The sequence below is a fragment of the Lepisma saccharinum genome, chromosome 2 (genome assembly GCF_977018435.1).
Source record: "Lepisma saccharinum chromosome 2, izLepSacc3.1, whole genome shotgun sequence".
In the NCBI taxonomy this organism is placed as follows: Eukaryota; Metazoa; Arthropoda; class Insecta; order Zygentoma; family Lepismatidae; genus Lepisma; species Lepisma saccharinum.
In genome coordinates this window covers 38,022,710-38,044,951 of record NC_139230.1, presented here as the reverse complement: position 1 = coordinate 38,044,951, position 22,242 = coordinate 38,022,710, and the positions used below count along the sequence as shown (strand labels likewise).

The 22,242-nt window shown below is 39.0% G+C and overlaps 1 protein-coding gene across 1 annotated transcript in view; it reads right to left on the bottom strand.

Annotated features, from left to right (window-relative positions):
• Positions 1–14,181, bottom strand: part of LOC145983998 (ribonucleoprotein PTB-binding 1-like) — a 167,959-nt gene extending 153,778 nt beyond the window's left edge. The window contains exon 1 of the mRNA XM_083117276.1: positions 13,807–14,181. Within this exon, the coding sequence (XP_082973402.1) occupies positions 13,807–14,055 (249 nt within the window). The 5' untranslated portion in view covers positions 14,056–14,181. The remainder of the gene's footprint in view (positions 1–13,806) is intronic.
• Positions 14,182–22,242: the final 8,061 nt, after the last annotated feature.

Genomic DNA, 22,242 nt, shown 5'->3' with positions numbered 1-22,242 from the left:
CATTGATGCCCAGGCCGGGATTCGAACCCGGGACCCCTGGCGTCGTAGCGCGATGTGCTAAATAACCACTCCGCCACTGGGGCCGGCAATTCTGATGGATTAAAATCTAATAAGACCTCAGGCGATATCAATAACAATTATTTTTAATCGCATTAAGGGAAACAAATACTGGAATCGCGATGACAACGCCTGCCTACTAAGTTTTGCCGTTGGCTTGTAATCGACGGGTTTCGGATTCGATACCCCTTGTAGGCACGTAGTAGTTCGGTTCCCACTTTAAGCTATAAGTCCAGTCCCTATTAAATTTCAAAGCGCAATATGGGTGTATATAACCTTTTTTAAAGTTTGTTAAGTTACATATTATTCACGTAGCTCCTTTATAATATATATATATATATATATATATATATATATATATATATATCACACAGTGATCAAGAGATCGCAGTTGCTAGTTCGATTCCTTATTAATCCAGCTTCGATTGGTCTGTGTGCATAAACAACTTTCATAATATCTTTTGACAAAAGGAGCATGAGGTCAAAAGAAAGAAACAGAAGATGGAGCAATCTTTATCTTAAAGTCTACATCAAAATCAATGTGACGTGCTAAAACCCGACAAAAGGAACAGCAGTCTGCCAAGGTTAGGTCGCGCCTGTCAAGCCAGCGAACAAAAGTTTCAGGTTGTCTATGACAAGCAGTTTGAATCCAATTTTCTCTAACAATCCTTACTCTGTAACTACGCCTGCAATTTACGATCCTCAACGAAGTGCTCTAGAGCCTGACAGAGCACACCGACAGGTCCCACGCATTACCAGTCTTCTTAAAAGCTCACTTCCACAAACTGAAATAAGCTGGTGAGGACTCGGTGAACAGCTGTCGCCGGTAGCTACCTGTGAACAGTCTACATAAGGAAAAGTAGATTATGGTGCGGGGACTAAGGTTAAAGGGGAGGGGAGATGGATGTCTCTCATAAAAACCCCTGCACCCAGTTTTAGAGAACAAAGTTTAAATATTGCTACACGCGTGTTCTGCATTAACAATTGAATTTCCAGAAAATACACTTCTTCAACTCTAAGATTAAAAATATCCTTCAATTTGTTTCTTTAGAAGTCAACTATTCTATCGTAACAGCAAAAGTGAGTTTATTTCTGGTTATGCTCAGGGTGTTCCCTTGACCTTTTGGATTGAAAAGGTTTGGGTTGGTTTATTCTACTTCGCTTTTCTGCCACTTTTGGCTAATCCCGAAGATGATGACGAATGATAATATGATGAAATTGATAAACGAACGCATGCCCAGACAGACATTCGAACCCGGGACCCTTGGGGGATTGAAAAGGTAAGCAGACTTTCATACGTATTACCATTGACTTTCTGAAACGAGTGACAGCAATAAAGGAACCGATAATTTATTTCGAGTTTTTAAGTTCACTTTATGCGAAGATGGGCTAATCAGGGTTGGACCTACAGTTTAGAGTAGGATTCGAAACCGGGGATCGAATCCGAGACACCATGAATACGAAGCCTTCCGGAAAGGCCCATCATATGTTCTGAAATGCCACAGTCACACTGGCGGTTTTCTTTAATAAAATGAATTCATCCTCTTGTTCCAAACCGCTCGGTGTTTCTTCCTCGGTAGCCCCGTGCATTGAGTTGTCAACTCACGATCTCGCCTCAAAAGGTACTGAGTTCGAATCGCGACTTAAGCATTTGTGTCACTTTGCGATTGCCCCTTCATCAATTTAATCTAATTACCATTCATTCTCATCGTCGCGATTTACTCAAATTGGAAATAAAGCGACGTAAAATAAAAAAATGCAATTAAAATTAGGCACTCTTGCGTTTTGTTAAACACTGAATTAAAACTATCTAAAAACTCAATTTGGTCGTTAACATCAGCTGGCATGGAAATTATGAAACCAACCGAATACATCTGAAGATACTAATAGTTCTTGTAGGAAGAAGTGGCTTCCCAGATGGGGCAGTGATAACGTCGTCGTCTTGTAATCAAGGGGTTCCAGGTTCGATACCCGGTGGAGGTACATAGTGGTTCGGATCCCACGTTCAACTGTAGGTCCAGTCCCGATTAGCCTTACTGTGCATAAAGTGGACTTAATACACGAACTCAATCAATCAATCTTTTAGCAAGAAAGTGAATCCAACAACTGACTCAGAAATTTTTGCCAGGAACTCTGTGCTTCGGCCAAGGACTTGAAGTATTTTCCATAAATAGTGTTTCAGTTTTCTGAGGCCGAAAGGAGAAACTTAATAAATACTATGAGCAGTATGAATTGAACGGAAGGAAGCACAACGTCTGACCAGTCGCGTAACTACAGTTTAATTTCTGGATTTTTACAGTGTGTATTTGTATTATTAATCCGTGAATTACGCATTTGCCATTTTAATTGCACTATGAAATATTCATAATATAACTGTGCTTTATAAAATAAGAATATTTAAAGTCAACAACTGATAATCGTGATTTTTTCCAGACTGCATATCGGGAGACTTCGCCGAAATACGCTATTGTTTCTAACCAATTTGAACAACAGAGGGCTGTTAAATGCGTATGAAGTCAGACTGTTTTTCACGCAATAACACGCATCTAACCAAAATAGATAATGCAGGCGTGGAAAAGGTAATGTACTTTCTAAGGCCATAAAGCCTGTCAGAAAATACACAGGGCTATCATCCACCCTAACCGACACGCTTTTTGACTCTGATGTGCTTCCCTTACTACCCCCTAGTGACCACTTTCGCTTTTATAGACCTGCTTTCGTCCCAAGCTTTCCTCCGCAATGCCAATGAAGTTTTCTTCTCCTCGCTCTTCAAATTAAGTTAATTTTCTCCAACCAGCATGGAGAGGAAGAAAGGACTTTATACATCCACACATTATCATTTTGAGATTGTCTATCTCGGATAACAGCCAGGATTAAAACTTTGAACTCGGACGGATCTTCAACCCTGTCAAAAGCTGCAAGACACAGCGGCATTTGCCTCCCCTTTTCAAAGTTGGCAGCACTGCAGCCAGGCAGGTCAACTTTATGGAATCCAGCTTGTTACCCTTCGTATCCTTGGGGATTATTGGGTACTCTTTCAAGGAAAATGTCGAGGGTAAGTGCTATTTATAAATTCTTTGATTTCCGAGGAAGATAAAGGCGACCTGGAGGGTACTGTGAAATCCCTTGGCAGGAATTGCAAAGGGGTATGCTCAAAGATGACGTCATATCCCATATTTCCAGTTGGGTCCACACAAATCTTTCGATGAAGAACACCACCTCACTAAAGTTCTCGCCATGGTTTGGCTTGTAAGAAGGTAAACAATACTGGTTCTGTTCTCGGAGGGGGAGACATCACGTTGTAACTGCACAGTCTGGAGTACGGGCTTCTTAGGGACTTATTGAAAAAACACCCTATCTAGAAAAACAACCTTGCATCGTGTATTGCCTTGTGAGTTTTACTTTTACTCAAGGGGGTGGACTACGGCCGCCATCTTGAATTGAAAATTCGTCATATTCATTTACATGGTAAATTGTTCAATTTGCATTTTTGTTATATAGCGTCGCTTTTCTTCCACTTTTGGCTAATTGCAACGATGAAGATGAATGATGATTACATGAAACTTATGAAGGGGCACCTGCCAAGAACGTGCAGATCGGGACTCGAACCCGGGAACTTCAGTAAAGAAATCGAAAGTCTACCACTTAACGCTCAGTCACCGGGCTGATGAGAAAATGAAGGTCTACCAATTGCATTCCTATTTCCCTTCTAGCAGAGACCGACACTGTTCAACGGATGCTTATTGCTACTGCTCATCATTACCACGTAAGATTTTCTGATATCTAATACACGAGTATCATGCAAGTTTTTCCTAATAATTTAATTATTGCAGCAACGTTAACTGTAAATGAAATCTGCTTCACATATCTCTCAAGATTATCGACTTTTTGTTCCGATTGCCAAGGGATCGAGTGCTCTTGAATTACAAAGGACTTGATCTGAAGGACATCACAGAGCATCACTTTTTGTTTCTGAAGTTATTTAGGATTCAAGATCAGGATACTGGGATAGTGCTTTGTAATATCAACTTTCCGACATCATTCGAGTCGACGTATCGAGTATTGAAAATATCGATGACAATACCGATAATGTCGATATCGCCCATGCCAATAATGTCAATATCGTATTTGTGTTTGTAGTTTATTTAGCGTCGCTTTTCTACTACTTTTGACAATCCCGACGATGAGAATCATTGATGAAATTGATGAAGGAACACTATCAAAGAACAACCATCCCCGGGAACTTCGGTGGCAAGATCGAAAGTTGACAAATTCACGCGCTTGGCCACCGAACCGGCTACAATATCAATATCTACGTGTCTAAATGTGTTTCAGTCCTACGCTTGTGTTGCAATTTTAACTAGAAACATAAAATCGTGTTCTTCTGAGAATAATTTAAACTGAAAGTATGAGTCACACAACACAATGGAGTGATTCACACTGTATCCTGTAATTCTTATCGAGGAACTTAAAAACAAGCGAGACTGAATAATGTTGAACTATTTGCATACAAGTTAGGTAAAACAAAAGATTTTCTTGGAACGTGAACGACATTGTCTCTGACTACATGGTAAAGTAAATAGGTGCAACAACCAAAAACAGAGAATGATCCTGCTTTATAAAACATGCTGGTTACCAGTGGCGTCTCTATTACGTTAAATCTAAAAAATATAATACGTTAAATTTTAAAAATCATGTTTAACGAAATGTTTTGCCCTGAATAATTTGGAATGAATAGAGTAACTGAAATGTGTCAATAAATATAAATATTTTGAAATGAGACCAGAAAAATTATTATATGATTCACAGGAGTGAAATATGCTATTTAGACATCGTCTGAAATTCATTAGAAAGTTGCACCGCGCGAAACAAAATGTAAACTATATACAGCTTGAATGCCAGAAACAAAACCTATTTTTTTACTACGGAAAAAATTTAATACTTTTTCTTTTCGTGCTTAGAGTTTTGAATTATTCAACATGGTAGCCAAAACCCACTCAATATCAGAATTAAATGCACCAACGGGATATAATATGCTTACAGTAGTATCATTTTCATCTGTAGGTACTGAATCTTACTCTTCCCGCCAATGGCTCGTTTCTCCCACTATCAGTGTAGTCAAGCTTTATCAGCGTGTCATTTTATTATTAAAGGTAATGATTAACCGTAGTTCTACATCTTCGTATAAAAACTAAAAATATTGAAACTGATAAGTGTTCAGTCGAAACCATTATATTATAACTTAAGAGGCACTATAATATTCATCGCTTTCGACGTCACCACGTTTGAAAAATCTAAGTTCATATCTAGTACCGACTTAGCCGACCTGATTGGCCCAATGGTCATCCTAACGTGCTATGAAGGTTCGAAGCCTGGAGGGTATGATTGTGTTTGTCCCATCATCCATTTCATCAGATCATCAATCATCTTCTCGATTAACCCAATAGGTAGAACAGCGGCGTAAAATAACCGAAATATAAAGATGAATTACTAACTGAATGTTTATTTGGGGTTACTTTGCGTTGCGTCCCTAGAGCACTAAATTAACTTTAGTGATCCGAGGCAGGATCGGTGGCCGACCGTGTTAATAGTCGACTTTCGGTCTCGCCACCGAAGGTCTCCGGTTCAAGTCTCGTTCTTTGCGAGTGTCCCTTCATCATTTCCATCTAACCATCATCGTCGCCTTGTGATCAAGGGGTCCCGGGTACGATACCCGGTTGAGGCTCACAACGTTTGTATCCCACTTGAAACCGTAGGACGAGTCTTGAATAGCCTGTCGGTGCAAAAATTGTCCTTAAAACTAAACTCAACATCGGGAATAACCAAAAGGAGCAAAACTGCGACGAAAAAAACCCCCTGCAAAATAACAGTGATCCGAATTTATGATTCTTGATAATAACGGAATATGGGAACGGAAATGGAAGATCAAACACGTACTTTCTGTCTTTTCTACTAGATTCTACCCCTCTGCTTTGGTAACGCTCTATGTTAACCAGCAGTTTACGCAGACTGGTAGATTTCGCGTAAAAAGAGGTCTTCTGTGCCACGAATGAAAGATTCTGATGTTCTTTGCTAAGGACACACGAAACCTTTGCCGAAGTGCCAGAAACTTTGCCAGACCGAGCTACAAGGCAAGATGAAGAGACCAAATTAGCATGTAATAATCATTCTCACTGTAACCTACAAATCTTAAATCGCTCCGAGCAGTGAAGTCTTCAGAAACGCAGAAAGAAAGAGCCGCCGCTTCTTCACTTCTCCTCGGACAGATGTTAAGAGTTTGGAAAAAAAGGAAGGTCGTCTCGGATAAGTATTTACTACAAACCTTGCCGCTGTAATGGTGGCAACGAATGAATCCGTTGGCTTTCGACGATATAACCTCAGTTTGAGTGTTTTGGGGTAGCTACTTCGGTAAAACCTAATGTAAAATGGAAAGGCACATTTTGCTTGTGCAACTCCAAATATTGATTAATTGATTTTAAAATTACGGGTACGTCAGCACATAGGCTATTTGCACCCTTAACTAAAACAAAATGAAAGACAGGACCCTAACAAGATAAACAAAAAAAAAATGTTAACAATTCTTGAATAAAAAAAATTGTTAAATTTCCTTCAATCAATTTCTACAACTAATGCTCTCGTAGACTATTACCAACAACTAAAGCTATACTCTCTCTGAGGATAAAATCTCCATACCCTAGTTAAAAGCTGAGGCCGTAAAGAGAGACGGCAATACAATCTCATAGAATATCATACTGGCTGTGAATCCAGGCGCCAGAGCCTCGTTGGCCTGGAAGAAACAACGTTGCTCAAACAGCAGTAATTATACCCGCACGGGAAAGCTACAATGTTATCAGTGCAATCAGAAATAGCACTTGGTAAAAGCATCTTTTTAAAAAGCCTGGTATGTTACTTTCACCTGAAGAAGAAATTTAACTTAAAACTACAATGTACTACACTCCAATGTAATACAACATTGTTACAATATGTAGTTCTACATAAATAAAGGAGAAAAATGATCGTGATCACTACATTCTGGTAAAATGTAAACTTGTCCTTGTTCAAGAGGGAATTATAATAGAACATGTTGTCCGAATCGGTTTAATACAAATAAATGTATGCATATAATACATCCACGTATTTACTTCTGTGGTTTGCCGTAGGTTACTAACAATTCGACAAAACAAATAAAATATTAGGTTTGGTATTCAGGTGCTTGGAACGGCACCATTCTAAATACAAACGCAACTGACTATCTCGCCTAATATACGATTTTGATCAATCTGGTAAATACATATACTTGCATGAACGGGCGAAAACTGTTGACTTATTTTTCACTAGACGGGCCAGAAGAGATCTGATGTAATGCATGCAGCGTGAATAGATTTTATTCTCTCGCCATGCCGAAGCGTACACATAGGAAATCAAACCGTTCAACATCAAATTCACATAAATGCAAGTTTTTAAAATTTTTCAAATATCTGTGGAACAAATCAATAACATTCTGACATGACAGCGTTGCTCCAGGGCCTTTTCGAACAGTTGACTAAAACTGAAAATCGAAACTGAAGCTTGATTATTGACGACTACCCTGCTGCGGTCACACTCGAATTTACAAGGCAAAGGGCTGCCGAAGTGTCAATACTCAGAACGGGTTCGTAACATTCGCTTTGATTGTTCCATGTTAAAACATCTTGCATCTTGGTCTCTTAAGTAATGCCTTTCCAATGATGCTCTGAATGTTTGTATTTGCAATCAAAGCTTCTGTCCTATACTCTTTATAAATTAAACATTTTCATACATGACCATACTTGCAGTGACTATTGCATTTTTACAGTACACAACTGTTTTCAACCCCATATTGGCATAATCCAAGAACCAGTATCAACTTCACAAAGATAGTTTTGCTAGCAACGCTTGCGATAGGAAAGAACATGATACAAATGGAAACGACTAATCCTATCATTACAAAGGTCAACAAATTATTTCAGCTGACATCGATTCACGGATTTCCACATATCTTCCTTTCAATCGAGAAATCAATTTATCGACTGCACTGCAATCTAATTTCTCAATTATTTTTTAAATGCTTAACAGTTCAACTTTCGTGATATAATTTTACTTTCTTATCTTAACAAGCAGTATTCATATAATTTTACTTTTTATCTTAACAAGCAGTATTCGATTCGCATGTTCACAGTATAATTCTTAATTGAAACGCATGTTGTTACACACACACACAGAAACACATAAGTATATATGTGTGTAATTGTGTGTACACACATTCTTGCATTACAATTTCGAAAATATTATAGGAGTCAGATGAAAATTGCCTACTGCCAAGGTCGTCAAAGGGAAAACTGAAATGGTAGCATGCGTTTATGTTCAAGGAAATATAAAGATTTCCGGGAATATTTATTACATCGCCAAAACTTCCGATAAATTTTCCACTTTTATCATTAACTCCAAATTCCTCTCGCATTTTCAACGTAAGCATACATATGCATTCGTTTACAATGCACCTGATAATAAACCTTAGCTCTCTTCACCTTACCAGTGCCTCTTATGCTGCGTGTCGACAACTCGAACCCCGATCATAACAAACAAACTAATGGGTGTTTTAACGTGCTTTTTACAGCCTACTCTATCAAAATGGGTAAATACACTAAAAAATGGTCAATTAATCGAGAAATCACTTTAACCCACGCTCTTGCACGAAAAAAGGAGCAACAGTGTTTTTAAAATCATGGTCTACGAATTTTAACGACCCATTACGATATTGGTGAAGTGCCAAACGCAAAAAAAGAAGCGAAATGAATTGTAAAATTGGGCTTAATGACATCTCAAAGCACGCTTAAAGGTCCTTGCCAAATACTAATTCATCCATCTTTCCTTGGCATCTGAAATAAAGCCCTTCTACCCCTTTCCCTTGAACAATTTATCTTCACATTATTGTTTCAGTTCAGGCGAAATCAGGGCCAGATTTACCCCTTTGCCGTCCTAGGCCAAACAAGCTCTGCCGCCCCACATACCGTTTATCAAGAATGAAAAAAATCATTATTTTCTGTATTACTATTTTTACTATTAACGGCATGCAGTATTAATTAAGTGATAGTTACATACAAAAAATGTAACAAAGCGATATGACATAAATTATATAAATTACATTTTAACATTTACCTTGTTTTTCAGAGAAGTCCTTTATTTCTAATTTATTTAACTTATATTTACAATACAACTACATTAAGTCATTCCATTCGTGTGTCCGGAGGAAAAAAAAGAGGCAATCCGGCCGCGGTGGCTCATTCGGTAACGCGTCTGACTACCATGCTCAAGGTCCCGGGTTCGATCCCCGGCCGGTTCAAATCCGGGAACTTTTCTAACGGTGGAAGCGGCCCCGGCGCCCACCCAGCGTCGAATAACATGGGTACCTGGGGGAAACCCTGGGGGGTAAAGGCGGTCAGGGGCGTGATGCTGATCACATCTCCCCCACTCACGACCGGATCAAGAAAGTGTGGGGCGTTACCCCCACACCCCCTATACGCCTTCATGGCGTGGTGCTATGCACAGTGGAACACTTTACCTTACCTTTTTATAAATTTGAAACAAACAATCGTACAGTCCCTACCAAAGTTCCGCTCTAGGCCCGGGCCTATTGGGAAATCCAAGAAATCGCGCGAAATACCAAGAAAGCCATGGAGAACGCATCAGGCTGTTTCGCAGAATGCCACGGGATACGTTCCCATAAGACTAGTTGCACCGCATGTGCATATATATGTCCTGGTAAAACGAAATAGCAACATGTTCCTCAGCTTGTCACTACCAGGGATGGACCAACCTCCTTGGCGGAGTGATTAGGGCAGCGCGCTACGACGCCAGGGGTCCCGGATTCAAATCCCGGCCTGGGCATGGGTGTTCTTTGCAAGCGTACCTTCATCAATTTCATCACTTATCCTCATCTTCGCGATTAGCCAAAGGTGACAGAAAAGTGAAGTAAAAAATCAATCATCAGGGGTGTAAGGAGTGGCCCTTCCCTCAGGCACTCAAATGTGAATGTATCTTCCCCGCATTTCACCCTAGAAACTACATTCTTGCAGAACGAGGTTCTTGCACCTGGACGCACAGACTGTGCGGTCCTTTGAGGGATTTTGCAATATCCTATGGCTTGTTCTTGCACTCTAGCGTTCATTACAGTTTCAGTTCTCATCTTGGGTATTACGATTATACTCATCACAGGATAGTGCTGTTTTAGTCTTGATAAGGGACTTATTTCCGCAAGACATTTCGTGCATTTGAATATTAAGGACATGGTGGAGTAAATAGGCTAAGCACTGATCCCCCCCATCCCATTAAAACTTAATTTAGTGTCAGTTTTTTTATTTAACTTCTTGTTTTAAGCCTACTTTATGCACGGAAATGCTGATCGGAACTTGAATTACACCTTAAACTGGGATCCGGGGTATCAAACTCTGCTCCCAAATTTAATTTAAATCGATACTATGAAAATGGTTTAATTATTATGGCCTTCCTACATTTAACTCGCGCCTCATCTTCCTGACTGTCATCAAAAATTTATACACCGACTCCCCCAACTGGTCAATCTCAACAAATCAACCAGTCACGAAGAGCTGCTATTTCTCTTCACCAATAAACATAGGTCACATTGAAAATTTATTAGTTTCATGCCCCATGTATGTTTGGCAAATATTAACACTACACCACTAAACCATCCATGCTCGTAACAGGCAATATTCAAACGGTCTCTTGTGTACTTGAAACAGGAACTTTCGCAAATGATGCGCCGGAGCCGACCACGCTACGCCCGCTTGCACTTTTGATGGACCTTTGCCATCACTTGCTGACCTCACGTCTCTCTCTCAGTCACAAGCAATCAGCCACACGCGATGTTTACACACTGCGTTCTACCATACATAAACAAATCTTCGCCATGTCGCTAGAAGATTGCGGACTTAGCAGTGGTCGAAATTCTAGTTTGCATTTTGGGTTTTATTATTTCACATTGCTTTTCTATGTCTCTTGGTTGGTCGCAACGATGAATACAGACGACAGGACACGCTAAATGAAACGTCCATGCTTTAGCGATGATTCGAACTCGGGACCCGTCGCTGACCACTCCACCACGGATGCAAACGACAGATACTGTAAACAAACTATCAATATAATACTGTCTCTTTACGTTGATGGAAATGGCAAAGTCGAAACTTCAACTTCTCAAAGCATACACGCGCAACCATACGCAAGCTTACCTAAGCAATATATTTGGATGCTAACAATAAAATGTCCATTTGTCGACTTATCTGACAAATACTTGAACTTGAAGTCAACAACTGAAAAGAGCTAAGTCATGTGCACTGTTATCACACGTGCAAGTGAATTGACAGCATGCTGTCATTGTTACAAAGCACAAGACGATATTTGGAAAATATTTTCCTTGTGTTATATCTACTTTAAGGCAAAATAACACACCCATAATTAGCTTCCCTGGAAACATACTACAATATATAAAGAACAAACTTGCCGAAATATCTTGCACCTCTCCCCCCACTCGCTGAGACAGATGAAAAAATTCAGCATTTTTTCTTATTTTACTTCGCTGTCTGCCACTTTTGGCTAATCGCGACGATGAGAGTGAACGTTTGGATGAAACAAACATTTTACTCACACAGAAATGCCCGGGTCAGGATTAGAGCCTGAAATCTTCATTGGCAAGATAATGAGTTACGGGAAACTTAGTTTAGAATCTAAAGTAAGCCATGGATGTTTGTACGTTTTTCCCATCCTCATCATTGCCACTAATAGGAGAAAAGCTAGAAATATAGTACCGAACTACAAACTAACAACCCCTTATTGAATCTCGACCAGCATGAGCATAATCGTCACATAAAAAGCTCACGGAAATGCTCAGGCTTCGTATAGCAAAGTAAAAACGACCGATTTTGCTAATAAAGATCTGAACAATGGCCAAACAACGTAATTCCTCAAGAAAGGTCAATGTGATATGGAGAAGTTAAAATGATCGCAATGATAAAGTAAGTGAACCATTCTTTACAGCATGCACCAAAGCCATAAACAAAGGAAATTTCACATCCAAATGGTCCTCGCGGTAAGAGAAAAAGGGCGCAATGACATTCCATGACCTTGGAGACAGCCCGCACTCATGTAAGTGCCTTTCATTTTGCACCATTGTCAACAAAATAGGACTTCGTTGTAAACCAAAGGAAAAATATTTCATTAGTAGGTCTAAGTTTGCTTATATTTGATTATTTAACATCAGAAAAGGGTCTGTTGTAAGAGCAGCCCTTGAGGCCGAAACACGCTCGCTCTAATAAAGATGATTTTATTATTATAATTATTATTTCAAAAAATTTGTGTTGACCTTAGTGAAAGAATAAACTCGATGAAACGCCCACGCTTTGGACTGAATTCGAACTCGGAACTATCGGCACGAGATTGTGAATTCAACTCGAAACGGAAGCGACTTTTGCGTACGGAACTTCGAAAGGTAATCCACAAAGTTTTTAACCCCATTACTGAAATCATATGGGAAAATCGGGATTGAAAAGCGAGATCCTAACAACTACACACTGTGAATCAAATCCGGGACCCCTTAATTACTAGGTGAAAGATACTCAAGTTGGTAATGTATGATTGCGTGAGAACGATTTATAAGAAGGGCTGTGTGGGGGTGTTTCCATTTAATTAAAATCGAGACCAGTAAAATAAATTCGCATTCCACCTAGATTTTGTTTTATTATTACTATTATTTTGACCACTATAAAAGAAACATTGATCGCAAGTCAAAGTATAAAAAGATAAACTGCAAATACATTGTAAATTCGCTTTGGATTCGAAGCTCTTCTTTTTTTGTTTTTATTGTCATCCATTAAATCTATAATAGTTAATCTTCATCGTCGCGATTAGTCCAAAGTGGAAGAAAACCGACGCTATATAACAAACTCAAATCAATTTTCATCGCTGCAATTACCCAACAAAAGTAGAAAAGCTATTATCAAATAAGAAAATACAAATATAAACAAACCAAGTGCGTGAACTTTTTTTCCCAACTGCATACGAATATTTCACGACACAATCAATCAGACACGTGAAAGACTTAGACCAATTGCACTTTTTGGCACTAAACGCAATTGTCACAAAGTATATTGAGCCATGCTACGTTGTATATGTAACCGGTTCGAACACAGTTCAAGGTGAAAGTTAATATTTCAAGGTCAGCTTGTGCGGGAAACTCAATCTACCGTAGTATTCGACATTCTTTAGAACGCTTGCACCACCACTGTTTGGCTACCAGGAATAAAACTTTTGGTTAACACACCCAAGCCACGTTATCTAAAATAAACAAATGAGACAAACAGGATGGTTCCAAGTCCAAACTCGCCTGTGGTGACTTCGCGTACAAAGATGATACAAGAGCGCAATAAAAATAATATATAAACGGAGAATTACATTCCCATGAGTTATTTATCTGGTTTTCATATTGTACTTTGTGCGATCAATATTAACAAATTTTTTCGGCGTAAATCACGATTCTCCACCGCGAACAAAAAATACAACAAAAAACTGCTGAACGTTAATTTAAAATTTGGCAAGTTTCTTAATGCCAGAGTTCTACGGCTGTGTCGTGAATGAAAAGCATGGTTAAATCAAACGAATCTGACACTTTACGTTACACTACCCTTATATTCGCTCAAAAAAGTATTATTTCACACTTACCTCTTCAGTGACGTCACGTGGTAAATGTTTGATTTGTAGTTGACGACCGTTGTGGAACTTGCGCTTCAGTTCGTTAATCTTCTTCTTCACTTTTTCTTCCGGATCATCGTCCCAAAAACTACCTGTAGACGCTGTCGCTACAACACCGGCCGTCCAAAATTTATCGTGGGCAGTTTGTAATAAATCTGTATTGAAACAACCCAATGTCTGTGGAGCCGAAGCAATCGCGTCCGCTGCACTTGCCGCCATATTGGGTTTAAACTTCCCCGCTTAGAGAAGATAGAGACAAGTTTCCAAGAGACGCGTCGTTGGAACAGTCCACTTGCGGGTAGGGGATGAACGGAACTGGAATACAACACAGCCGTTACGACTGCGAGGACGAGACCAATGAGATTCGCTGCTTTGTCACGTGGAGGCTCTCGCTACGATACGGGAGGAAATAAGAAATCCCTACCCGAGCGCTCCACGCGGTAAAAACTGGAATGACAGTACGACCCTGTCAATGCCCGGAGGATCCTTCCATGTGTTCAATGCTCTCAAGAACAACACTGTAGAACGGAGTCGTGCACTCAAGATACGGTCTGAGTTTTCCCACAAGGTAAACAAAAAACGAAAGAAGGCATCGAGAGTTCATTGTTCAATTTGAGATCGTGGTGTTTATCAGCGATCAAGAAGTGCCAATTTCAATTTTACTCCAACTCGCAGGCACTAGCGTGGAGGTTAGTCTGACCCACGCATAAAATAAAGTATGCTTTTTCTTTCCATTCCAGTTATATGGCTCTTGGATCATATTGCTTGATCAGGACGCTTTTTCAACGTGCGGACCACTTTGACCCTAACGGAAGTATTGAGCCATACTCCTCTTATTTGTATGTTTGGCTATGGCTACTTTCTTACCGCGCTAGGTTAACCACAACGATGAGATCGTATAGTGAATTGATTAAATAGATGAATTAGGAAACAAGAAAAAACGACTGGGCATTATCTAGAATTCGAGCCCAGCGCTCTGGTTTTGCATGGCCTTTTTCTTAGTCTACGACGCGTCGGTTCGACTTGCGTAAAGTGGTCGGTTTTAAATCTCGCGACCTCCAGGTTCACACGTTCGAGTCCTGGCGTGAGCACGTTTTATTTTGCGAGTGTCTCTTCATAAATTTAATTTAATCATTACTCATCATCATTGTCGCGATTGACCAAAAATGAAAGAAAGTAGCGTAAGATAAATTACATTTTTTACGCCGTCTTCTGTCTCTTCAGGCAAATCGCAATGATTTGGATGAATTAGATGAACTTTTTGGACATAGGCTCGCATATCATTGACAAGGTACCATGGGCACAATTTGGGACCCAACTTTGAAGCGCAGAATCGAATTTGGGGCTTATATGCTATCCCATCAAAATAGTGTCCAAGACTATTTCACTAAAGAAATCATAAAAATTACTTATTACTTTGCTCATCAGGTCCGATGAGGTTAACAAAATTACTACGTATTAAATTTGAGTAAACTTGATAATTTTAGTTACGCCTATGCAAGGTACGATTGATTTTTCTTCTTATATGCACAAATTGGCGTAAAGAACAAACAAAATATGACAGTGGTATAGTTCATAGATTCCAAGTTGTTACAAAAGCTTTAAAAAAAGAAGTAAATTTTTCTCGAATAAAATGTAGACTGCAAACAATGCAAACTAAAATTTTCTCCACCGGTGCGTATAACGAGCTTCCTCGCTGGCGTAGTGGTAACTTCGTCGCCTTGTAACCAAGGGGTCTCGGGTTCGGTACCTGTGGAAGCACATGGCATAGTGGTTCGTATTCCACTTTAAACTGTAGGTCCGGTCCCGATCAGCCTTTCTGTGCATAAAGTGGATTCACAACAACAATTCAACAACACATGTTTTGACACTATATACACACACGAAAAATCGTCGCCCTGGCTTTGCAATCAAGGGATCCCGGGTTGGACACCCAGTGGAAGCAAATTGCACACTGTTTTGTTTGGATTTAAGTCCACTTTATGCACAGAAAGAATAATCTGGACTGGACCTACAGTTTATAGTGGGATCCGAACTATAGGGTGTCTTTAATTATATGGGGACGACGTTACCACTACGGCATCCGGAAGCCCCTGCATTACACAGTGGTTCGGATCCCACTTTAAACTGTAGGTCCAGTCCCGATTAGCCTATCTGTGCAAAAATTAAGGAATTGAATTCGAACAACAAATCGTAAAGAACAAATGTCTCTCAAATTTATAATATTTTAACGTGTGGTGTAATATCGAAAAAAGTAAGAAGCTATTATCAAATTACCGTTCTATTTCAACGTAACAATTCATGACGGAGATGAAGTATTAGTTTTAACCCTCATCAACCACACCTCTTCGTGGACACACCATATCTTTGCCCAACCTGATATGGACTTCAAAAATTGGTTACTTTTCTTATTTTGTGTGCAAATTTTGTCTATTCATGACGATGGAGACTGGTAATGATTAGATAAAAACTGATGCAGGGATACTCCCAAATGCCCAGGTCAGGACTCGAACACGGAACCTATATTGACTAGATCGTGTCGTCAGCTAAACCCGCTCGAGCTCGACCTCTATGGTCCTGTGGACCTCAGTGGCTCTGCGACTCTGTGTAATGCCTGAGAAGGTTTCACGTAAAAGGCAAGAATTAACCAACATGCAGCGTCGTCAGAACATGAACTGCTTCTTTGAACTAAACTGAAATCGTGAAATGCATCTGAACCACACATTGCACCAGTCACGTGCGGGGCCCCAATACCCTGCAACATTTCATTCACACGGAACCAACATCTTGGCACTAGTGAATCAGAACCGATAAAAGATGGCGAATGCGCGCCAACGTACTTCCCTCCTGCATTGGTGATGGGCGATATACGTGATAAACTGTCCAATACGCAGGTTGGCTATTTCAACTTGGTTTACTCACCTAACGTGTTCGCTAATGTTGTCGAACTAATGTTCCTTGCAGTCATGCATTATGGAAACTGAAGAGGCACAAGTAATGTAAAGGACTGGTAATTTGTTGTTGGTTACGAAAAAGTCAAGTTATTTGCAGTGGAGGTTTTAGAAAATAATTCTTGAGTAGAATGTAAATAACAGTCCCATTCAATTAATTTAATACATCACATGAAAAATATCCCGTTGAATCAATTTTGAACCCGGCAGCTCTGAATGTGAGCCTGTGATGACAATCACTAATCCGATTAACAGACTCTCTCCGTCAGTGGCGCAACTACAGGGGGAGAAGATGGAGGACATTGCCCCCCAACCTTGGGCGGAAATCGATTCAAGGGGGGCAAATATTGACGGCCAAGGGCACCTGCAGAACCACAGAGGGGCAATTGTTCCCCATGATTTCAAATTTTATGCAAATAGAAATATATTTCGTAAAATGTTCTTGCTCACTTCGCTCGCAGTGCCTCCTTTTCTCAATGTTATCAAGTTCAGAGTCATAGCTAGTACCGGACCCCGTGGCTGAGTGGTTAGCACATCGCGCTGCGACGCCAGGGGTCCCGGGTTCGAATCCCGCTCGGGCATGGTTGTTTGTAAAATGTGCATTCATCAATTTCATCATTTCATCACTCATCCCCATCTTCGCAAATTAGCCAAGAGGCACAAACCGCGAAGTAAAATAAAACAAATCAATCAATGATAGCTAGTGGGCGGAGGAGTTCGTGCCTGGGCGCTGAACGATCTATTTAGATCATTCGGCGCCTAAGCCCGACAATAGGTTTTTATGACACAGTCAATACATTTTCGAGCCCAACTTCGCGACCCATCAGACCCCCCCCCCTCGGGACCCACGCCCCATAGGTTGAGAAACAATGATCTAAAGAAAAAAAATATGAAAGAGAGAATGCCATGGCGCACAGTGAAATTATGTGCACCCTGTTAAATCTATATGGTTTTCAGTTTGCATAAAATTGGATCTAAAAGTTTTCTTGCTCGCTTCGCTCGCAATTTATGATAGTATTCTCTAATGCATTGTAAATTAACAGAGAGAGAAGATTCATTGATTTTGTCATAAATGCATGAACAATTGTTTGGAGGAAAAGGAGCGTGCACATTTCAGAGAAAATTTATATAATTTTTGCTGTTGTTTTATTATGAGGTGGATGAATGGAAATAATATATGTTGTATGCATAGTGTTAAAGAAAGTTTGAATACATACACAATTTAGTATTACAAAGTTGCATATGCATTTTCTTATTTTACGTCGCTCCATGTTGCTTTTTTTGCAAACATATGATCTACATGAAAGTTATACATGTTACATGTAAAAAAATAATTATATTCGGAACGTATTTATCATGCATTTCCTGCCTTTCAAAAATAAAGTTGTGTGTGCTTGTTTTCCATTATTAATGTGAAATTGAACGTTTTGAAAGAAATATATTTCAAATCGTTTTTTCCAACACAAATGCTTCAGCACCGACCTCTACCCCTTTTTTGCGTAATTTACGATAATAACGACTTTGATACTACTACTACTACTACTATTATTATTATTATTATTATTATCGTTATCACTTCAATAAATATGATTATTATTATTATTATTAGAACAATACACAGTTAAGTGCACAATATTATATAACAATAAACAATTATTAGTTTCAGAGATATAATAGATCTCGTTGAAAACTGTAACTTGAAGTGTAAATATGCTAACTTGTTATGTTATGTTATTCTACAGCTTACGTATTTGATTCGTGTAACTTTGTACTTTTGTATTTGACTTAGTGCTGTATTTGGTTTCATACTGTGCTCAACACTTAAAATAAACGATTATTATTATTATTTTTGTTATTGTTGTTGTTATTATTGTTATTGTTATTATTATTGGTACGTTTATCCTGGTACTTGCCCCCAGAGACAAAAATTCGTGGTTGCGCCTCTGCTCTCCGTTATTATTTTCGTCTGCGTAATATTAGAAGCTTTTAAATATTTTTTAGTGGTTCCTTATGCTATTCCATTAATTAGGCCCGAATCTCTTTGTGTCACAATATTAAAAACAGTTACGAGGTGAAAATTAAAACATGTATTAAGTTTCATTATATCCGTTCGTCGTATGAGAACCAGGTGAACGTAATCCCAAAGAATGCGGTTTTCAGTTTCGTTTAAATAATACTTAAGAGCTCTTAAGAGCTCTATTTGTAGTCAGATCGACATATCTCCACTTCTGATCCTTAGCAGTAAGGTGGATAAAGTTATCTCCAATTTACTGACTCTTTTTAAGAGTCAAGAGGCATATTCCTAAGAATAAGTTATTTCCTCTCTCTATGTAAATATGATAAATTGCAGTTACTTACCTCTGGATCTCACACGACGAATTAGCCTAAATCTGATTCCGCGATATTCGGTCAAGGAAGATACTAGACTGCATTTTAAAAATAAAATTACAAGGAAAAAATATTTTGGTTGAAATATTGGGAGCATTCGCCCTCCCCCTTTAAAAACGCCATCGAATTTTCCAGTTTATCCCGAAATACCATGAACGATGCAGGCGATAAATTAATTTAATTTCCTCCTTTTCTCTTCTTGTTGTATTTTCGTTTTATTTTGAGTTTTTATTATATATTATTTGCATAATAAGCAAATGCTTGATTGATTTGATTTATTTTAATTAGCTTTTCTGCCACTTTTGACTAATTGGATGAGTAATGCTATTATGAGTTCCGCAGCCTAAGTTCAGGCTTCGGGTTCGGAACACGGGACGCGTGCTGGTTCGTCTCTCGTGGGAGGAAGCGTAACAACTTCTCTCCTGAGATTTCGGCCAGTGTCTGGGACCGCACCGTCGTGAAGAAATTGGGTTGCTACGAATGAGTAGCGCAACCCGGTCATGGAAACCTACAACAACGATTGGGGGTTCGTCGTGCTGGCCACACTTCACCCCCGTGATTGGTTGGATGATCTCCCACCTCGTCAGGTAGGATTGAGGTCGGTAGTTGGTAGGTGGGCTGTGGCCTCCAAGGGCTGTTGCGCCACGGATTATTAATGATGTAATGAAAATGGTGAAGGAACACTCACAAAGAACAGCTATGCACATGTCGGGATTGAAACCTTGGACCCCTGGCGTCGTAGCGCACAACAAACTAATGTATCTGTGCCTTAATCAATGTTTTGCTCATAACACCAAATAACAATAAAAAGTTGAATTGACATGCAACGTAATGGACGTTAGAGGGTATTTTCCATGGGTTCCGAATTCGAATCTCGGTTAATTGCTTTGGTTATTTAAAGTTGCTTTTCTACTTTTTAGGATAATCGCGACGATGGGATGAACGATACATTGATTAATTAAGGAATAATCACATATAAATACACATGGCTCACTCGCGAATTCAAAATAACTTGTAATGTATCAACTCACGTTTTATGCACCAACAGGCACAAAAGAAACTATAAAAAATGTTTGTAACCATAAAACCAATTTTTTTATTTTTTCAAATCAACCTTTCATCAAAGTACAACATTTTTGCGTTTTTTTTAAAAATCAAAATATAAAATTTAATATTCCGTTTTCTTCTTTGGTAGCAACAATTTGTAGCGGCAACTGTCTTATTTTTTTCAAAGTACCGACAAAGGACAGGTTTTTTTCTGTTTAAGTTCTCGACAAGATCTAGGCTACTAAACCAATTGTTATGCAGTTATGTTTCGACCAATACCAAATAAGGGCTCAGCCTCTTAACCACAACTTTCTTTCCAACTTACTTTCTCAAGAAAGGCCCTTCAGGTTGCTTGCCAGGATAAATTTCTAAATTATAGGAATGAAACAGTAGTCAGGCTAGGAAAACACATGTGTTATTATGAATACTGATATATTCTAACATTATTTATTTATGAATAAGATAATTTAATTTACTGAATAGATATGGAAAATTATTACATTACAAAAAGTTGAGAAATCGGGCGCAATGTGCCTGACGTATCACTTTCGTCACTACATTCACTTAAGAAGATTTGAAGCAAACTGATTGATACGTATTCAAACATCATTAGATAAGAGACAGCTACTCAATAGTACAAAGGGTGATGCCATCTAGGAAGATTTGATTGATTGAATTGCTTTATTTTACTTCGCTTCTTGTGCCACTTTTGGTTAATTTGCGAAGATGAGGATGAGTGATGTTATGATCAAATTGATGAATGGACACTCACAAACATCCATGCCCAGGCCAGGATTCGAACCCGGAACCCCTGGCGTCGTAGCCATCTAGGAAGAACAGGTGGAGATAAAATGTGAGAGCTGTGCCTATTAGATCAGTTGCGCCCGACAGAAGGTTAAATTATCATGTCTGATCTCCTCAATCATTTCATTTTTAGTGCATTATATTAAACAACAGTTCCCTTTGATGCATTTCTGTATGTATTTTGATGCGTCAAAAGTGAATCATTAGCAATAACACACTTTAACCCTTAGCTGGTGAGGTGGATTTTTTGGGACGTAACTGGTGAGGTGGGGTGAGACAAACCCCGAACAAAGAAATGTCCTCACAAAGGATTGGTTGTGAATATATTTCAAAAAATAAAGTAATGAATGAAGTTGATTTTAATTAACATAACTACATCATTTATTTAAACAAAACATTACAGAAAATACACATAAATGCTATTTTCTTTCAAAACGCAAAATTAAAAGCAAAAAATGCACACCTTCACATTTTTAAAATTTTTGCCGATCATAAAGAAGGAAAAAATTCAAATTCTTACAAAATATTGATTATTAGAACATAGATATAAAGAATAATAAAAATATTCTACAATCAGATTACACTGATGCATTTTTCATGCATTATATATTGCACAAAAAATGTTACGTAAGTGGTGAGGTGGGGTTTAGTCCACCCCACTCCGTATATGCAACAATATTTCACCGGACTGTTTACACAGGCCAACACAACCTTATCCTCCCACAGCTGCTAGAGAACTGGCTGAAATGTACTCAGCATTCCAGGTATCAGATGTGACTAATATGTAAGTACAGTCACTTCACAATATTCGTGGGGTAGCTCAAACCCCACCTCACCAGTTAAGGGTTAATGTGTTACTGGAGTTACGCTTTCTCTTGATGACTACAAAGACAAAACCACTTTTTTTTCCCAAATAAATTCATATTAAAATCTATTTTTGATAATGCCGGTCTTCGTGGCGAAGTGGTCAGCGTAACATGCAACGAAGCCAGAGGTCCCGGTTTTGAATCCTGGCTCAGACATAGACACAGACGTAGCATTGTGTGGGTCCATACCATCAACCCAAGATGTAAAAAAGTGAAGTAAAATAATAGAAAGAATGATAAACTTAACGTGACAATGAACACGGTAGGCAAAAGGCCCTAGGAAAATGAAATGTTTGAAGTTAAATATGTTGTGAAAATAATGCGAATATAACCAAACTGATATTCACTCC